Source organism: Trachypithecus francoisi, unplaced genomic scaffold (genome assembly GCF_009764315.1).
Source record: "Trachypithecus francoisi isolate TF-2019V2 unplaced genomic scaffold, Tfra_2.0 Lachesis_group1, whole genome shotgun sequence".
NCBI lineage: Eukaryota > Metazoa > Chordata > Mammalia > Primates > Cercopithecidae > Trachypithecus > Trachypithecus francoisi.
This window is the reverse complement of record NW_022681454.1, coordinates 115,587,254-115,607,870: the sequence shown is the minus strand read 5'-3', so window position 1 is coordinate 115,607,870 and position 20,617 is coordinate 115,587,254. Positions and strand designations below refer to the sequence as shown.

The 20,617-nt window shown below is 35.7% G+C and overlaps 1 protein-coding gene across 1 annotated transcript in view; it reads right to left on the bottom strand.

Moving 5' to 3' along the window:
- The window catches only part of MYOZ2 (myozenin 2), a 53,935-nt gene that overhangs the window by 13,524 nt on the left and 19,794 nt on the right, over nucleotides 1-20,617 (bottom strand). Inside the window, exons 4-5 of the mRNA XM_033215121.1 lie at nucleotides 15,783-15,912; nucleotides 9,134-9,317 (exon numbers count right to left, since the gene is read on the bottom strand). Of these exons, the coding sequence (XP_033071012.1) occupies nucleotides 9,134-9,317; nucleotides 15,783-15,912 (314 nt within the window). The remainder of the gene's footprint in view (nucleotides 1-9,133; nucleotides 9,318-15,782; nucleotides 15,913-20,617) is intronic.

Sequence of the window (20,617 nt, the reverse complement as noted above, 5' to 3'; positions counted from 1 at the left end):
CCGAAGTCATACAGCTTTTTGAAGCAGAACTGGGAATCGGAAACTGCCTTCGCAAAATTATAACAGTGAAAGAGATCTTACCTGACTCCATCTTGCTTCTAACCTCCAAGCTGTTCCTCGTCCATTCCTGGGAATAGGCCAAACTAACTTTGGGAGAAACTTATGGTTTAACTCTGAAACAGTGACAGTAACAGCCCTTTCCCAAAACAAATCCCCTTCCTACCTGGGGACTAGATTGCTCTTGCAGAACTAACAAATCAGCCACAAGATCAGAAGTTATGGCTTAGGAGTCTTGCAGCTGGAGACTGCAAGATTCTGACCCTCCCCAAATCACTCCTTGGGGATAATATCACTATGGTAAAACGCTAGAACAGTGCTTGAGATGTTTTGTAAACCCTGTACTCGATGTCGATGGATCAGCTGGCACCACTCAGATCAATAAACTGGCTCATCTGGTCTTGTGGCCCCCAGGAATTGATTCAGCCTGAGAGGACAGCTTCGGCTCACTATGATTTCATCTCCCACCTGACCAATCAGCACTCCTGACTCAATATCCCCACTACCGACCAAAGTTTCCTTAAAAAGCCTGATGCCCAGGGAGACTGGTTTCAGTAATAATAAAACTCTGGTCTCCCATCATGCAGCCAGCTCTGTGTGAATTAAACTCTATTGCAATTCTCCTGTCTTGATAAATCAGCTCTGTCTAGGCAGGGGGAAAGGAGAACCCTTTGCGGGGTTACAAGCCTCCTTGCTCCTGGTTTACTTTTTCTCATGGGTTTAATATAATATTTGAATGTAACATAAAATTTGAATACACTCAGAGGCACTATAAAAATTCAAAGTTGAATTAAACTCTAGGTCATTTTGAAAATGTGATTAGACTTAGGAGCCAATTTTCATCCAATCATTATCATTGCTGAATGTCATTTGACTGTATCTTACCTCTCTAGGCTTTATCAGCAATATCTAATAAATATGTATCATAATGTAAACTACCAAACTGTTATTTTACTCTTTGCAAGGACTTTGGAAATAACTGGAAATTGCTTGCTTCTTTCTCTTTGTCTCTTTCTTCTGTTTTTTTTTATTTTGTGTGTATGTGTGTGTGTGTGTGTGTGTTTAAAAAATATGAAAAATAGATATATCAGAATAAAGTCTTCATGTAATATTATGTTAAATTATTTAATAATCAGTTTAATAATCAGAAAATAAAATGTTATTAACAATATATATGTATAATAGTTGTATGACCAATTAAATCTTTGGCCAAATGGCTTTCTTATAATTTTGAGTGGTTTGATAAAATAAAATCATGTTAACCTACAACAGGGAAAATAATAAATTGAAAATAATAACTTGAAAATTATTTTATACCTGAAAATCATTTTAGCCTCTATTTTAAATGACTAGATTTTGTTCTGGACTAATTCAAAGAATGGCTTTTGTCACATTTAGTTTATAAAGACCCAGATACCTATTGAGATTATTTTGCCTATGTGATTTTTTTGAAATAAAAATTTTATTGAAGTGTAAGTACAAAAAGTGCACAAATCATAAGGTAAAGGTTAATTAATACTATTTATTTTCTAATTATTGCTAGTATATTAAAATAACTATTAATTATGACCTTTTATTCTGTGCTCTCCCTAAATTCGCTTATTAATCCTAATGATTTACTGGTAGCTTCTCTTAAATTTTCTATGGACATAATCATGTCATTTGTGAATAATGACATCTTTATTTTTCTTTTCCTATACTTACCCATTTTATTTATTATTCTTGTATTATTGTTTGGCAGGGGTAAACAAACAGCATCTTTCTCTGAAAATGTTTATGTAAGTATGTTTTAACTTTTACCTTTAAATAATATTTTCACTGGATATAGAACTACAGGTCAGCTGTTATTTATTTCATTATTTTAAAAGTGTTAATCTACTCTCTCCTATCATTTCAGTTGGAAAAATCAACTGTCTTATTTTTACTCATTTTAAGATAATGTGTCTATTATTCCTTTGCTTTAAGATTTTCTTAATTGTCTTTATTTTACAACCATGTGCCTTTTGTGTGGTTTACTTTGCATTTACTCTTCTTGGGTGCTGTTGCACTTCTTGAACTTGAAGCTTGATGTCTTTTGTCAACTTTGAAAAAATCCTATGCTATTAATTCTTTCAATATTGCTTCTCTCTCTCATTCCCTTCTGAGGTTCCAACGACACACATATATTGGCATTTTTATTACTGATCCAAGTATGTCTTCTGCTGTTTTTCTGCTTCTTAAATCCTATTTTCTCCATGTTGCAGCTTGAACACTTTCTGCCTCAATTTGGCAATTCTCTCTTCAGCTATGTCTAATCTGCTATTAATTCCATTTATGGACTTTTAAAAACATTTCTATTATTTAACATAACACAAGTACAGAAAACTTAAGAAAGTATATATAATGTCTATGCAATGAATAATCTTGGAAAGGACTACGCATATCAAGAGCTACTCCAGAGCTCTCCCCATGGTCCCTACCCAATCACAATACCCTCTAGCCCCTAGAGGTAGTCAATATTTTGACTTTTATAGTAATATAAGCTTATGAATTTTTTTTTAACATGAGGGCATTATACTAAGTGAAATAAGCCAGCCACAAAAAACAGATACCATAGGATTCTATTTATACAAGGCCCTTAAAGTGGTAAAAATCATAGAGACAGAAAGTAGAATTGTGGTTGTCAGGAATTGATGGTGGCAGAGAAGGAATGGGGAGTTATTGTTTAATGGGTACTGAGTTTCAGTTTTACCAGATGAAGAGTTATGGAGAGGGATGATGGTGATGGTGGCACGATGTTATGAAGTATTGTACTGAATACCACTGAACTGTATGCTTAAAGTGATTAAGATAGTTAATTTTATGTTATGTGTGTATCACCACCACCATGACAACAACAACAAAAAATATTTTTTAAAAAACCTATAGGATGATTTAAGTCTTTAAGAGGTGTCATCTTCTTTCTAGAAGGGATTCATTTTTGTCAGAGCAGGCAGTTTGATTTAGGGGAGATAGCCTTTATCCAATCTAAGATTTTGTTGATTGAGAGCAATATTTAGTTTTATGAAGGCTCATGTATTACTTGTTCACATTTATTCCAATGGTATAGCCCTTTAGGACTCCCAGCTGAAAGTATGGAGTATTTACCAAGAGCCCTTCTCCTTGGAAGACCCTATACTCCTATTTGGTCTTCCCAGACTTGGGCTGCCAAAAGGTTTACTCAGCTTTTTAGCCTTTTAACGTTGCTGATGAATCAACAAGTGCCTCAAGGAGAAAAGTGGTACCACATGTTGGGTTAAAATCTCGAAATTTCCCTCATCTCCAGAACCTTGGCCCTCAAGTACTCACTTCCTTGGTAGCTTTTAAACCATTTTTAAAACTCCTTTTTAAAACCAGTTTTTCTGGTTATTTTTATGAAGTTGTTCTAATATAAAGTAGTCTGCCATAGCTGGATGTGAAAATCTTACCTATGTAATTCCTTTGGGCTTATTCATTTAGCAAGCATTTAAGCCAAAGATATAATTACAGCCATACTTTGGAGATATTGTAGGTTTGGTTCCAGACTACTGCAAAAGAGTATCACAATAGAGGAAGTCGCATGAAATTTTTTATTTCCCAGCATATATAAAAGTTATGTTTACACTGTATTGTAGTCCATTAAGTATCTAATATCATTGTGTCCTTAAGAACAATATGTCTAAGAAACAAAGTACATATCTTAATTTCAAATACTTTACTGCTAATAAATGCCAATGGTCATCTGAGCCTTCAGTACGTTGAAATTTTTTGCTGGTGGAGTGTTTGCCTTATTGTTGATAGCTGCCAACTGATCAGGGTGGTGATTGCTGAATGTTGGATTGATTGTGGCAATTTATTAAAATAAGACAGCAATGATGTTTGCTGCATCAATCGATTCTTCCTTTCATGAAAAATTTCTTTGTAGCATATGATACTGTTTGGTAGCATTTTACCCACAGTAGAATTTATTTCAAAATTGGAGTCAATCTTCTCCAATCCTGCTACTGCCTTATCAACTAAGTTTAGGGAATATTCTCAATATTTTGTTGTCATGTCAACAATATTCACAGCATCTCCAGCAGGGGTAGATACCATCTCAAGAAACCACTTTCTTGGCTTATTCATAAGAAGCAACTCCTGATTTGCTCAGGTGTTGTTTGTTTTGTTGTTGTTGTTTGTTTGTTTGTTTGTTTTTAATGAGATTGCAGCAATTCAGTCACATCTTTACACTCCACTTCTAACTTTAGTTGTCTTACTATTTCCACCAGATCTGTATTTACTTCCTCCATTGAAGTCTTGAACCCCTTAAAGTCAACCATGATTTTTTTTTTTTTTTTTTTTTTTTTTTTTTTTTTTTTTTTTGAGACGGAGTCTCGCTCTGTCGCCCGGACTGGAGTGCAGTGGCCAGATCTCAGCTCACTGCAAGCTCTGCCTCCTGGGTTTACGCCATTCTCCTGCCTCAGCCTCCCGAGTAGCTGGGACTACAGGCGCCAGCCACCTCGCCCGGCTAGTTTTTGTATTTTTAGTAGAGACGGGGTTTCAGCGTATTAGCCAGGATGGTCTCGATCTCCTGACCTCGTGATCCGCCCGTCTCGGCCTCCCAAAGTGCTGGGATTACAGGCTTGAGCCACCGCGCCCGGCCAAAGTCAACCATGATTTTAAGGTTGGAATTAACTTTTTCCAAACTCCCATTAATGTTAATATTTTGTCTTCCTTCCATGGTCACAAATAATCTTCATGGCATCTAGAATGGTAAGTTCTTTTCAGAAGGTTTCCAATTTACTTTGCCCAGATCAATCAGAGGAATTCCTTTCTATAGCAGCTATAGCCTTACGAAATGTGTTTCTTAAATAATAAGGCTTGACAGTCAAAATTACTCCTTGATCCATGGGCTACCGAATGAATGTCATGTCAACAGGCATAAAAAACATTAGGCCAGGCACAGTGGCTCATGCCTATAATCCCAGCACTTTGGGAGATTGAGGTGGGTGGATCATGAGGTCAGGAGATTGAGACCATCCTGGCTAACATGGTGAAACCCCGTCTTTACTAAAAATACAAAAAATTAGCTGAGCGTGGTGGCGGGCGCCTGTAGTCCCAGCTACTCAGGAGCCTGAGGCAGGAGAATGGCATGAATCTGGGAGGCGGAGCTTCCAGTGAGCCAAGATCGTGCCACTGCACTCCAGCCTGGGCAACAGAGTGAGACTCCATCTCAAAAAAAAACCAAAGGCCGGGCGCGGTGGCTCAAGCCTGTAATCCCAGCACTTTGGGAGGCCGAGACGGGTGGATCACGAGGTCAGGAGATCGAGACCATCCTGTTCTACACGGTGAAACCCCGTCTCTACTAAAAATACAAAAAACTAGCCGGGCGAGGTGGTGGGCGCCTGTAGTCCCAGCTACTCGGGAGGCTGAGGCAGGAGAATGGCGTAAACCCGGGAGGCGGAGCTTGCAGTGAGCTGAGATCTGGCCACTGCACTCCAGTCCGGGCGACAGAGCAAGACTCCACCTCAAAAAAAAAAAACCAAAAAAAAACCATTAATCTCCTTGTACATTACCATCAGAGCTCTTGGGTGACCAGGTTCATTGTCAATAAACAGTAATAAATTGAAAAGAATATTCTTTTCTGAACAATAGGTCTCGACAGTAGGCTTAAAATATTCAGTAAGCCATGCTGCAAACAGATGTGCTGTCATTTAGGCTTTGTTGTTCCGTTTATAAAGCACAGACAGAGATTTAGCATGATTCTTAAGGGCCCTGGAATTTTTAGAATGGTAAATGAGCATTGGCTTCAACTCAACTCAAATTCACCAGCTACATTAGTTTCCAGCGAGAGAGTTAGCTTGTTCTTTGAAGCTTTGAAGCCAAGCATTGACTTTTCTCTAGCTATGGAAGTCATAGATGGTATCTCCTTCCAATAGAAGGTTGTTTCATCTACATTAAAAATCTGTTATTTAGTATAGCCACTTTCATCAATGATCTTAGCTAGATCTTCTGGATAACTTGCTGCAGCTTCTACATCTGCACTTACTGCTTCACCTTGCACTAGAAAAGTTAAGAAGATGGCTTCTTTCCTCAGCCTTCATGAACCAACCACTACTAGCTTCCAGCTTTTCTTCTGCAACTCCCTTGCCTCTCTTAGTCTTCATAAAGTTGAAGAAACTTATGGCCTTGCTCTGGATTGCGTTTTGGCTAAATTATGGAAACGTCATTCCTGGTTTGATCTTCCATCCAGACTACTCAAACTTTCTTGATATCAGCAATAAGGCTGTTTTACTATCTTATCATTCATGTGTTCACTGGAGTAACACGCATCATTTTCTTCCTGAATTTTTCCTTTGCATTCACACCTTGGCTAACTGGCACAAGAGGCCTAGCTTTCAGCTTATCTCTGCTTTTGACATGTCTTCCTCACTAAGTTTAATCATTTCTAGCTTTTGATTTAAAATGAGAGACTTGTGACTCTTCCTTTCACTTGAACACTTAGAGGCTATTGTAGGGTTATTAATTGGCTTAATTTCAATATTGTGGTGTCTCAGGGAATAGAGAGGCCCAGGAAAGGGAGAGAAATGGGGGAGCGACTGGTGATTGAAGCACTCAGAACACACACCACATGTATTGATTAAGTTTGCCTTTTTACATGGGCATGGTTCATGATACCCCAAAACAGTTACAATAGTGACATCAAAGATTGTTGATCACAGGTCACCATAATAGATATAATAATAATGAAACTGGAATATTGTGAGAATTACCAAAGTGAGCACATGATGTTGGAAAAATGGCATCAATAGACTTGCTTGACACAGGGTTGCCACAAACCTTCAATTTGTGAGAAAATGCAATATCTGCAGAGAAGGATAAAGTGAAGCACAATAAAACGAAGTATGCCTGTACACTGTTTAGTTGTTTTTTAAGTGGACTTCTAAAGCAATGCATGTACTAGACAATGTCTTAAACTTTGTGTATCCCTATGCATATACTTTTTTTTTTTTTTGAGACAGGGTCCCACTCCCATTGCCCAGGTGGGAGTACAGTGGTGTGATTATAGCTCACTGTAGCCTCAACCTCCTGGGCGCAAACGACCCTCTCACCTCACTTTTTGAGTTCTCACTATGTTGTGCAGGCTGGTCTCAAACTCCTGGGCTCAGCTCACCTTGGCTTCTCAAAGTGCTGGGATTATAGGCATGAGCCACCGCACACGGCCTACATATGCTTCAAGGTCAGAAAAGATCTTACAGTTACCTGTTTGGGCTGTCTATGTGTCACATCATGTTTTTGTTTCATCTGTTAATGTTATTTAATGATAATAGGAAGTCTAAGAATATACTGTCATGTTGGAAGAACTTAATTCCTAAGTTTTTATTTCTATGTTGATGTATATATGCAAAGGAATAAAATGTTCTAAAGTAAAAGAGAAGTATTAGCAGGTTAAGTTCTCTGTCTCACACACACACGCACACACACAACATGTAATATTTACGAAAGCTTTGATTAACACAGGGAGCTACATTTCCTATTGAATGGTATTGTGCTCACTGATATAGCACTCACACTCAATAGGCATCTCTTTATAACTAACCCAAATATTACTACACCAGTATGTGTAGAACTACAGGCAAGCTGCTCAGCAGGTACAGGGCACCGAGGCCTCAAGATACAGAGAAGTCTTACAGCATGTTTTAAGCACTTAATCTCAAAAACAAATCCGAGTTATTCCATGAATTTCCATTTTCCCCTGATGTTTTACTTTTATAATTTTCTACACTCTCATTTTGAAAAAAATATTATAACATTGTTCAGAATGGGCCTCCAAATTTTTTTCCCTGCCACTCCTCAATCCCTCTTCACATTCTATGGTACACCTCTTTCATGCAAGGGATGTATTACTAATAATGGTAGTGTGTACAAACTAAAATCTTAATAGTACAATATTTATTTTATTTTATTTATTTATTATGTTTTGAGGCAAGGTCTCCCTATGTCGCCCAGGCTAGAGTGAATTTGCATGATTTCTGCTCACTGCAACTTCCACCTCCTGGGTTCAAGTGATCCTCCCACCTTAGCCTCCCAAGTAGCTGGGACTACAGGTACATGCCACCACTCTTGGCTAGCTTTTGTATTTTTTGTAGAGACAGGGTTCTTGCTATGTTGCCTAGGGTAGTCTTGAAGTCCTGGGTTCAAGTGATACACCCACCTCAGCCTCCCAAAGTACTGGGATGGCAGGCATGAGCCACCACATCCGATCACAATATTTAAAAATACTCAAGAAGATCACTATTTAAATGCAGTTTATTTGGCATTCTTTTTTGAAATCAAAAATTTACTCATTAATCTATTCATTTTTTAATGAATAGTTATGAAGCAGCCTATAAATTGAGTCTAACTTTTTTTGAGTGTGAGACAGCATACTAGATATTAGATATTTTACTCTAAAATGAAGGTCAAGTGATCAAATAATGGATTAGGAGACTATTAAAAATTCAAAATATCCATGGAAATTATAAAAAACTGAATAACAGAGAAAAATAGATGCCCATTCTATAAACTATACTACAGATATCATTTGGTGATTTTTTGATAGCATAAGTTTTGGGTTGTACTTCTGGAATCTTGAGCCATTAAGTCTAAATTATTTTTAATCTGTCCTAAAGCCTGCAAAAATATAAGATGGACTCTGGAGTTACACAGTAATTCTCGTAGCCTTGCATGTTAATTATGTATTAAATTCTTGAACAGTATTGCCATTTCAAACAATGCATAAACCCAGATCAATCTTTGGATTTGAAACTATTATTAAAATAACATTTTTAAAGTATGAGGGGATAATCTTGATGTTATACCCATGATAGTTTCTGAATCATTTCCTTCATTTTTATACTAAAAATGACCAAGTTTGAAAATAGTAGTAATATTACAAAAATGAGTCTTTGCCTAGGCTTAGAAGATATCCTATATTGCTATTTAGATTCTTTTCTCAAAAGAAAAAATTGTTTTCGCCCAAGGAATTCAGTTATATATACCATTATGGAAAAATCTTGGTATTACACGCCAACAGTGTCACCCAGGATCATTGAATTACCTGTTAAAGCTCCTGTAATCAGGCAGTTCTGCCTTTCCTTCAGGCTTGAAAAGTTTAGGATATAAAGCCTCTAAAAGCTCCGGATCATTACTAATGGCTTGTTCCCAGGGAGATTGATAGTACTTAGGGACAGCTGTGGTGTTGAATTTTTCAGGAGGAATTTCCTTCAGTGGTCCAGAATATCCTTTGGAAAAAATAGCAAAAATAAGTAAACACTATGCCCGAGAGTTACTAACCTCCAGCCAACATTTTACCATGTTTGATTTTTCATGCTGGGATAAATTTATGAAGCATGCATCCTTTTTATGATCCCTTAGAAAACAGCAGTCTGCAAGTGTTAGACATTTCAGAGCTCCTGTACGCTTATGGAACTTTAAAAATAAACCATTTTTCTTAATGTTTAATTTTTCCAAATTATACAGTTTTTTCTTGACTGTCTTAGTATATATATATTTCCAGTAAAACCGTTCATTTCGTTTTCTAAAAATTGTGCTCCTTACATTAATTCACACTAGACTTTAGATACCACAATTAATTAATTTAAAAATGTTAATATTGAGTGCCTATTGTAGTCTAAGCTAGGGGAAATCACAATGAAGACAAAATCTCCCTCCCCCTAGAACTGATTCTTTAGAGGTGATGTTTGGGTCTTATCTATCTTCAATTGCTGAGTGCTCTGTAAAATGTTTAAGATTCAAGAAGATGAAGTAACTTGTTTCCACTTCCTTATTCAGGTCCAGCTCTTCTTATCTCCTGATGTATCCATCCCCTGTTTATTTTGTTCCTCAAGATTTCTTACCTAACTTTTGTGCTTCTGATCTCATCTCCCCAGTTTATTCTTCCCATCCATAACAGCTGGGAATTTTCTGTAAATACTGTTTAAAAGTCATGGAAATTCTTGGCATAGATCTTTAAACCTTTTTCACATGCATAGAGTGACACTCTTCCAGTTTTCTAAGGCACAGTTATCTACTTTCTGTTTACACTGCCATATTACCTAATTATATCCCTGCAATTCTGTCTTCCACCATGTCAAATCCCTTTACCATTTGATGACTTCTACTTTTAGATTTCTCTGATGCTCTTTCCCATCTCTGCAATAATTTTGATTTTCTTCTGTCAAAGCATGCCTATCTTCTCTTTACACTACAATGTTTGTCTCCTCAAAAAAAAAAAAAAAAAGCCCCTTCCTGATAATTCCATGTCTAAACAGTTATTTGTGATTATTTAATTTTCTTCAGATTGTCTCCAGTATCTAATAGAAATGTTTTTTGGTAGGCTCCTTTTCTCTGCTTACCACTTAAATACTGTTGTTCCTCAAAGCTCTTTTCTTACACAATGCACTCTACCTAGAAAATTCCATTTATATTCATAGCTTCGATTGTGACCTATGTATTGATAATTCTTTTTTTTTAAAAACATCAAGCCCTCTAGTCAATTATTCACTATATTTATCAAAATAAATGATCCAGTGGCACCATTTATAACTTGTCTAGACCTAAATGCAGCCATTTTCTAATATATTCTACTTCTTTTTCTATTTTGGTTATTTTAGCAAATGTTATCACTTTACTCTCAGATGCCCAAGACAGAGCATTATCCAAAAAATCTCCCTCATCCCCACAAGAAATCACAAAGTGTAACCAACTATACTTCCTAAGGATTTCTAAAACAGTGGCTCTCATATTATTGTGTGTCTGAATTATCTTGGATACGTATTTAAAATGTAGATAATAGGATCCTCCCTCCAGAAGTTTGGCTTCAGTAAGTCTCAGGTATGACCTAAAACTCCAATGTTTAACAAACTCTCATACAAATCTTATGCAGGTGGTCTACAAACAGAACAACAAGGAACATTGCTCTAAAAAATTCTCTTTACATTTCTGTTACTCCTGCCCTGGGTCAGGCCCAGGTGTCTCTTGCCTGGGTGTTCACCACAGCTTCAAAACTAATCCTTTAGCTCTAACCCTCTCCCAGCCACCCTCCACACTGCTGCCCCAGGAGACCTTCCTAACTGGCTACGCTCTTTCCCTGCTCAGGGGGCCCTAATGCCTCCCAGGACAAAATCGCAACTACTCAGCATGACCCATGTGGTCCTTCCACCCATCCAGCCTCACCACATGCTTTCTCCTTTCACACTCTTTGCTCCAGGATTATGGATCCAGTTACTTGTTGCTTGGGGTGCCCCTTATGCCCCCCTACTGGGTCTGTTTATTTTCTGTGCCTGGAATGTTCTCCCTACTTCTTGTCATGTGCAAATTTCTATTATAAGCCTTGGCTTCAGATCACCCTTCTATGAAGCCATTTCTGCCTCCCCAAGGAAAAGAGTTCTCTCTTCTGTGTCTTGTCTTTGTATATTATATGTAACTGTATCACCGTAACTACCACATTTCATGTCCTATTCCTTTCCTGGAGTTGAACAGAGGTCAGACCTTTAAAAACCAGAAAATTTTAAGTTTTATAAAATTTTTAAAATTTCCTCAAAATCCCTCAAAATCCCACCACCCTAACACAAATATTTAATTTTGTGTATTTTCTTCCAGTTTTTCTTTATGCATAAACATAATGATCACATAACTAGAACATCTAGTGTAGTATTACGTTTTTCCCAAAAATTTGTTGAAAATACTTTTAAATGTTACTATATCATGTTCATAATTATTTTAAGGGCTTCACAATAATCTATTAAATTAAGTAACCATAGTTATGTAATCTTTCCCCAATTTTGAACATTCAGGGTTTTCTAATTTCTTTTTATAGAAGTCATTAAATAACAACTTTTTTCTTTTTTGATACGCTGAGTTATTTATAGAAAAGAATGTGCTTATGTTTAACCACACAGAAATATTACAATTCAGCAATGCCATATGTCTACATTTATTTTATTTTTAAATGTTTTAATATAACTGAAATTTAGATAAATTTTATTTTTACAGTATTATGGCATTTTCATACTATTCTTTATTCATGTATGAAAAAAGTTGGCTTTTGGATACATAGTTGGTTAATCACTAACAAATTAATTTGCTAAATTGGAATAATTATAGTTTGTTTACTGAGCTTATTGTACTTTTCAACTTATCTACTCAGAAGGAAGAATCCATTTGTACTCTTGCTTCATAGTAAACTACCTAATAACACCCAAACTCCCCCTTTTCTTACTCTATATTACATAGACATTCTCTAATATTTAATAATTGGATACTGGCTCTAAATAGCTACATAAATTAGTGCTTTAAAAATTTCTCTTAAGTTAAACATTGCATGTCCTCATTCATATGTGGAAGCTAAAAAAGGTTGATCTCCCAGGGGTAAAAAATAGGACAGAGGATACTAGAGGCTGGGAACAGTAGAGAGAAGTGGAGACAAAGAGAGATTTGTTAAAGAATGCAAAATTATAGCAGGAGGAATAAGTTCTAGTCTTCTATAACACTGTAGGGTGTTGTAAGAATAATATATAGTTATTTATATAAAAATTTATATATAAATAAGAATATAAAGTTCAGATAGCTAGAAGGAGGATACTGAATACTTCCAACACAAAGAAATAATAAATATTTGAGATGATGGATATGTATCAAAACATCACTATGTACCCCAAGAATATGTACAATTATTACATGTCAATTTAAACAATATTAATTAGGGCTATATAACAGTTGAGTTGGAGGTACATCTTTGAGGTTCCATTACATGAGAAAATTAAGATACAGAAAAGTGTGTTGAATATACCATTTAATAAAGTATGCAGTTTTCCCCCCACAAAGTCTCTCTCTGGATATATATAAACATACGTACACAACCACACACATATTTATTCCTGATGGTCAGTAAAATGCGCATATGATGTTAAATTATATACACAGAAGGTGAAAATATAAATATACTTTGGACATTTGCTCCATCTCTCTATGTCTATTAATTCCTTGAGGATAGAGATTAATTATTCTATTCATTTTGTAATTCCATAGTATACAGTAATGACTACATAATAAAAGTTCCAAGTGATGAGAGCACTAAATTGTATCAGCATTCACTTTTCCATATGTCCTCTCTCTTTCCTATTTAATTAAAAAAAAACACTGCAAAAAGTAAGCAGGGGTTGTAGTACAGTGGTTGGAGCTCAGATAGTATCTGTGTATTCTATTGTGTAAGAAGGATGTAAAGGTGGATGGGGAAAGAATTAACTTTAACTGAGTTCTTAATACATGTTAGGGGCTACACTCATACCATCACACTTACTTTGCACAGGGAGATTTCTTTTCTGTGCAGTGAGATTTCTTTTCTCTGTTTTACAGATTGAGGAAACTAAGGCCCAAAGAGATGTATTTCCTTTCCCAGTACAGCAGTAAAACGGGAAGAGCCATAGGGTTGAACCTGGATCTGTCTGAGGGTTGAACCCGGATCTGTCTGATTCTAAACCTTGTTTCTTTTCTTATGTGGTTGATGATGTAGATACAGACTCTGTTACCTGCTTTTTCTGCCATAACTTTTGTTGACAGCTACCAGAGAACTTTATTAAAATAATCCATTTCAGGATGGTATGCATTTTAATTGTGCCTAATTGGTTTCCTTCAAGGTTTTTTTTGTTGTTGTTGTTGTTGTTTTTGTTTGTTTGTTTGTTTGTTTGTTGTTTTGAGATGGAGTCTGGCTCTGTCACCTGGGCTGGAGTGCAGTGGCCGGATCTCAGCTCACTGCAAGCTCCGTCCCCCGGGTTTACGCCATTCTCCGGCCTCAGCCTCCAGAGTAGCTGGGACTACAGGCGCCCAGCACCTCGCCCGGCTCGTTTTTTGTATTTTTTAGTAGAGAAGGGGTTTCACCGTGTTAGCCAGGATGGTCTTGATCTCCTGACCTCATGATCCGCCCGTCTCGGCCTCCCAAAGTGCTGGGATTACAGGCTTGAGCCACCGCGCCCGGCCAATGTTATTTTGCTAAGTCTATCCATAGTTTTTCTCACCGTGCTCATTAAGAATGCTCTAATACCTTATTTTTAAATAATATTCAATGTTTTACAGGTGCTGTACCTGTATAACATCTCAAAATATTTACATATTTTCAAAAATAGTATTACATTTGAGAAGAATGCTAGGAGTAATTTTGCTAAATTTACTGTTTATTTTACAAAAAAAAGACATATATCTTTAGCTTCAAGACATAACTATTTTAAATTTTTGAAATCTATACATTACTCTTGAGGAAATGCTTGAATTTTCAAAGACACTATAGGTTACTTTGAAAAGTTGTCTAATTAGATAATGTAATTTTTTGAAAGATGTCTTATTTTAATACCTAACATTATTTATAAAGACTATAAACTGAAAAAGGAGTTGATTCTCTTTTAAAATGATAAACAAGTGTATACTGTTTAGGAGCTGCACTGAAAGTCCTCTGAGGGAACAGAGAATAACAAAAACAATCTCCATAAGGTCTGTTGACATGAGGCACTTGAAATTTGGCACCAGATCTGGGCTTAATTCTTTTTTGTTATATTTATTTATTTTTTGTAGAGATAGGGTCTTGTTATGTTGACCAGGCTGGTCTCGAGCTCCTCGCCTAAAGTGATCCTCCTCAGCCTCCTCCTCAGCCTCTCAAAGTGCTGGTATTATAGGTGTGAGCCACTGTGCCTGGCCCTAATTCTTTTTTTCTTGTAATTTTAATTTAAAGGATTTTTATTTTTAACTCTTGTGGGTACATAATAGGTGTATGTGTTTATGGGGTTCATTAGATATTTTGAAAATAGCATGCAATGTGCAATAACCACATCAGGATAAACGGGGTATCCATCATCTTAAGCATTTATTCTTTATGTTAAAAACAATCCAGTTATACTCTTTTAGTTATTGTAAAATGTACAATTAAGTTACTATTGACTATGGTCACCCTGGTGTGCTGTCAAATACTAGGTCTTATTCATTCTTTGCTGCTTCATAGACATTCATAACCTCAATGTCTTAATTTATAAAATGAGGATTGCAATTAGTATGTGACAGAGTTACTGTGAAATTCAAGAAGAAAATATATATCGCAGTACTTTATAAATTATGCAATCCTATACAAATAGATTTCAATATAATTACAAATTACTTATTATAATTTTCAATATAGCAGGTGATTAACAGACCATCTAAAACAAAGAACATATGGCTACTATAAATGTTTTATGTGATTCCTTTAGGTCTGAATTTTTGCATTTGTCTTGTATTTATCCAAAAAACTTTTTTTTTTTTTTTTTTTGAGTCAGGATCTCACTTTCTTTGTTGCCCAGGCTGGAGTGCAGTGGTGTGATCATGACTCACTGCAGCCCCCACCTCCTGGACTCAAATGATCCTCCTACCCCAGCCCCCCAAGCACCTGGGACTACAGGTGTGCACCACCACACCCAGCTAAATTTTGTATTTATTGTAGAAACTAGGTTTCACCATGTGGTCCAGGCTGGTCTCAAACTTGCGGGCTCAGGTGATCCACCCACCACAGTCTCCCAAAGTGCTGGGATTACAGGTGGGAGCCACTGTGCCTGGGGCCCAAAAAACATATTTAATGAGAAAACATATATTATTTAAATACTATTTAACAAAGGCTTTAAATACCTTGAGTCATATCATGAGGTACATAGAAATTTTATTGTTCTATTGGCAAGGGGATTGGTTACCTGGTGCAATGTTTTCTGGATTTGGAGGGCTTCGTGGATCTGGGGTGTTGGGAGGAGTCAAGGGGGCTTGCTGCGAACCACCTTCCAAGTTACTTCCATCCACTTTCCCATTCTGCATAGCAATACTGTGCTGTATTTAATCAAAAGTAAACTCTGCTGAAAACTCAAAAATGTAAGCACAATAATAGGAGCTATATATGCAAAACTTCATTTGTGTATTTATAATTTAAATGCAATGTCGCTTCATTACTTCCTGGGACCTCAATAAGTATTTCATAGTAAGATGGTTGCACACTTCAATGAGAAAATTTACCGATATCAGTCTAAGATCTGTTGTATGATGACAATCCACTTAATAATAATAAAAGCTGAAATTAATTGAGCCTTACTGTGTGCCAGGCACTGTGTCTAGTGGGTCATACCAATCATTTCATTTTCTATTCAGAACATCCCTATGAGAAAAATGTATTTAATTTTTGAATCCTTACTAATCTAATAATGTAGAGCATATTGGCCAGGCATTTGGTCTAATAATTCTTATGTTCCATTGTATTTATATTTGGGCTTTAATTAGATTCTTTAGTGGATAGAAAGTTTAAAAATCTAATCTGAAATTTGAACGGCAATCATATGTACGCCCAAAAAAACCAAAAATCATTTCTATTTTAGGTTGTACAGACTTGCAAAAGGAAAAATTTGTGATTTTTAGAAAATAAAATGCTGAAAAAAAGACATTTGTCTTTTAAATTTCGATAAATGTGTTTTACTATTACAGGATTTGTTCTATGGCAATAATATAGCACCTTAGAAATGTTCAGTTTGCATTTTAAGAAAACAAATAGTCATTGTAGTAGGTAATGTCCTCAAAAGTATAGCTAAGTTATATTCTTACAAGAAATCATTGTTTTAATTGCATATAGGAAATATGTGTATTTTAAAAGAAGGGATTAGGTCAAATTATCTTTTAACTTCAAAAATAAAAATTTAGTAAAAAGCATAGCAATTAGACACTGATTTTGACTCTTTTGTGTGTGACATACAGAAAATCTTTAATTTTTTAATTTCTATATTTGTTTGTAAGATTTTGTGATGAAATATACCTTTACATTTTAACACTTTTTAAACTTTATAGCAATTTCAGGATAGAATACAATTTTGCTTTAAAACTTAACTACTTACCGTAACTAAAGGCCATAAATTAAGATCCTCACCTAATACAATTATGAAGGAAATAAAGTTTATCTCCATTTTTATGCTTCACCCACACAGTCCCTCCCCAAGTGCTTTTGCATTCATGTTAATCTCTGCAGCATCCCAAAAAAGTCTACTTTCAAAGCAGTAGTCCAAATTTAAGCCTACCTTCTTTCGTCTGCTTCATCAAAGCCCGCATTTGGACAGGGCAGAAAATGCCAATGATAAAATAAAATCTTCATGAATAAATTATACTTATAAAATATGGATAATCTGATGATATACTGACTTCCCAGGAACATATATATCTTTTCAACTAACAGCTTTTTAAACAGAAATACTTAATCTCTATTAGAATTTTAAAAGATCTACTTTGGGAAGGAATTCTCTTAGAGCTGTCTCTGCCCGAGGTTAAAATTTATAGCAAAAATATTACCACTTTAAACATTTTTAAAACTTTAAACATCGCATGCCTAATTGCAAACTCATCATCACGTTCACACTTTATTGCATACTGAATAAGCCTAAATGCTTTAGCCTTGCACTGAGACCTGCCTACCTAGTCTCATCGGTTTTTAAAGATGTACCCTAAGCTTAAAACCAAACCATTTATGATCCCCCCATTATCTTGTATGCGTTTCTACCTTTGATCATAGATCAAGGTTCCCCCATTATCTTGTATGCTTTTCCACCTTTCTACCTTTGATCTTTGATCATAGGAGTTCCTCTAGCAAGATACCCCCTCTCCATCATTACCATGATCAGATCTGTCCTAATTTAAAAAACACCCCTTCCGTTATTCTTCCTCCCCTTCCAATAAAAAGTTTTTTTGTCTTTTTTCTGGCTGCTCCCATATCATTTGCTATAATTCACCTTTAAAATAATATGTTTTGTCCTGTTTCGTTTACTAGCTTGTTAGCTACTTGAGAACAGGGAATTTCAGTTTGCCCATATGTCTTTTACAGAGCCTAAGATGGTGCCTTATATAGCACAAGCAGTCAGTAAACATTAGCTGAATTTTTAGTGAATGAATAGCCAAACCCAGCTGATTCTTTTTCACTATGACAAATGTCATCTTCCTTTTTCACGTTAGTCTTCATGCGCCTGTTATCCTCATTGCTCATACTTTATCATATCATCATCTGCCTTCTGTTCATTTTCCACCCAGCATTTTCCTTCCAGTCAGACCGAATACAAATGCTGGTGTGGCATTACTACAATCTTTGGAAATTGTTCCTAATTGCCTAGTGAATAAAATACAAACTCTTTTGCCTGGTAATGAAGATGTCGTACTCACCTCACAAACTTTCCTTTCATTCCTTGCAAACTTCCACAAGCCAGTTCTCCACTGCTACCCTCTGCCCTCCTCAGCCCCACAAGCTGTTTCACCTGCTTGGAATACCGTCCTTTCTGTTCTTTACTAAACCAAATCCCAGGTTTCCTCTAAGACCCATCTTAGAATTTCCCTATTCTTTCTGACTAACTTAATCTACTGGAAATGTCTCCATATTCTGTATTATCTCAATACTTCAATAAAACCTATGCCACCTTCTCATGCTCTTTCTTTACTTGTTCCTGTTACCTGGATTTTGGTATTGCATTTATGTCATTTGGAGTCCCCACCCTATTTATAATCTGGTTGAAGTCTAGTTGGCCACTGATATGATTTGGATATTTGTCCCCTCTAAATCTCATGTTGAAATTTCATTTCCAGTGTTGGAGTTGGGGCCTAGTGTGAGGTGTTTGGTCATGGAGGTGGATTCCTCATGAATGACTTGGTGCCATCCTTGCAGTAATTAGTTCCTATGAGAACTGATTGTTAAAAGGAACTTGGCACCTCCTCCCTCCTCTCCCTTCCTTCTTCTCTCACCACGTGATGCCAACTCCCCTTTCCCTTCTGCCATGAGTGGAAGTTTCCTGGGGCCCTTACCAGAAGCAGGTGCTGATGCCATGCTTCTTGTACAGCCCACAGAACCATCAGCCAAATAAACTTCTTTTCTTTATAAAGTACCTGGTCTCAGCTATTTATTTATAACTACATGAATGGACTAAGACAGGCATTGTGTGTGTGTGTGTGTGTAATATAACATTTTGCATTTTGAACTCAGCTCCTATCTTGGGTGTTGGACTTAATAATTGACTAGATTAGTATCTTTTTGTTTTTACTTCTAAATCTATACTACCTCTTTAAAAAGTGTAAAGTTCCTGATAACTGTAATTGTAAATAAAAAGGCATTTGAGATAAATTTAGGAAGTTTAAATGCATAATGCACAAAGAATAACATTTTCTAAGTTCCTAGAATGTGTTCATGAAATGAATTTCACCTAAACTTACAAATAATTCCACCTACATTAATTTCTAGGAATTGTAATACTAACATTCTGTAACCTCTTCCTGGGAATTAATGATGAGCCAGAAAATCAACTCTTTCTAGTTAGTCATTAATTATCAGGAGACACCGAATACCTCTACATCATCATTAAGAAAACAAGCAAAGCCATATAATAGCTAGACAGTAACCTATATAATTATAAGCCTTACACCACAGCATTCCATCACCTGCAATTCCTTTCAGAAAAGTTGGAAAGACAAATGAAAATATGTCTCTCTTTACCTCAGTTAAGTTGACTCTAAAGAAAACAAAACTAGAGCCATATCCTATAGATTATGACTATGTAAATTAAAAACACATATAGAAGATGATTTACATGATTTCTGTTAAAATATCAATAGAAATAAAAAAGAAGGCTTCTTTGTCTGTTCCATGCTTTGTGCCAAATACATGGTAGAAGTTATTTTTTGAACAAAGCAAACATATATTTAGAGTTCCAATTATTTAGTGTGGTCTTATTTCAGAATTACTTTTAATAGTATACTTCCCCTTTTCCCAGTAGTATTTAAGATTTTTAGTGATTCAAAAAATATAGTATCTTTTTGCAGTAACTTATAAGAAGAGAATTTTAATTATCATGAAGCATTCTTCCATTTTACTTTATTTCTGGTGGCCTATTTTCTTCATCCATCTCCATTTTGCCATTTTGGTTAAGAAATAGTTTATGAACTAGGGCTTCAAAATTGGCTCATGTAGCAAGCAATGTTCATTTCTTTTTAGGAACACATATTTACTATTATTGCTGTTTATGTCATAGAAAGTATATGTAGCTTGAATTTGCCAGTGTCCCTCACCAATAGAATTCAAAGCTACACTTATTTTTTCTATTTTTAAAATGGTAATGTTTGAACAAATGGCATTAATTACCAGGAGGGTGGTTTATATTTTCATTTATATAGGTCTTCAACATTATACTAGAATACGAAATATATAAAGCTGAGTTAAATTATTACTTTGACAACATCTATTGCTCAAGGGAAGCAGTAAAAGTAAAAGCTTGTTCCAGAAAATGTAGTCAATAAATTAGATTAATGTGGTATAAATCACACAAGGATCATTCAAGAACTAGATTGTAAGTAAATAAAAGCTCTCTTATCTTTCAATGTTGTTTGGTCTCCATATCACTAGATAAAGCCTGTATTTATTTATCTTTGAACTTGCAGCATAGTATCTAGAACATAATAGGCACCCAGTAAATATTTGCCAAAAGTATAAATGAATATGAATGGAAATAGACCTGAGTCTAATATT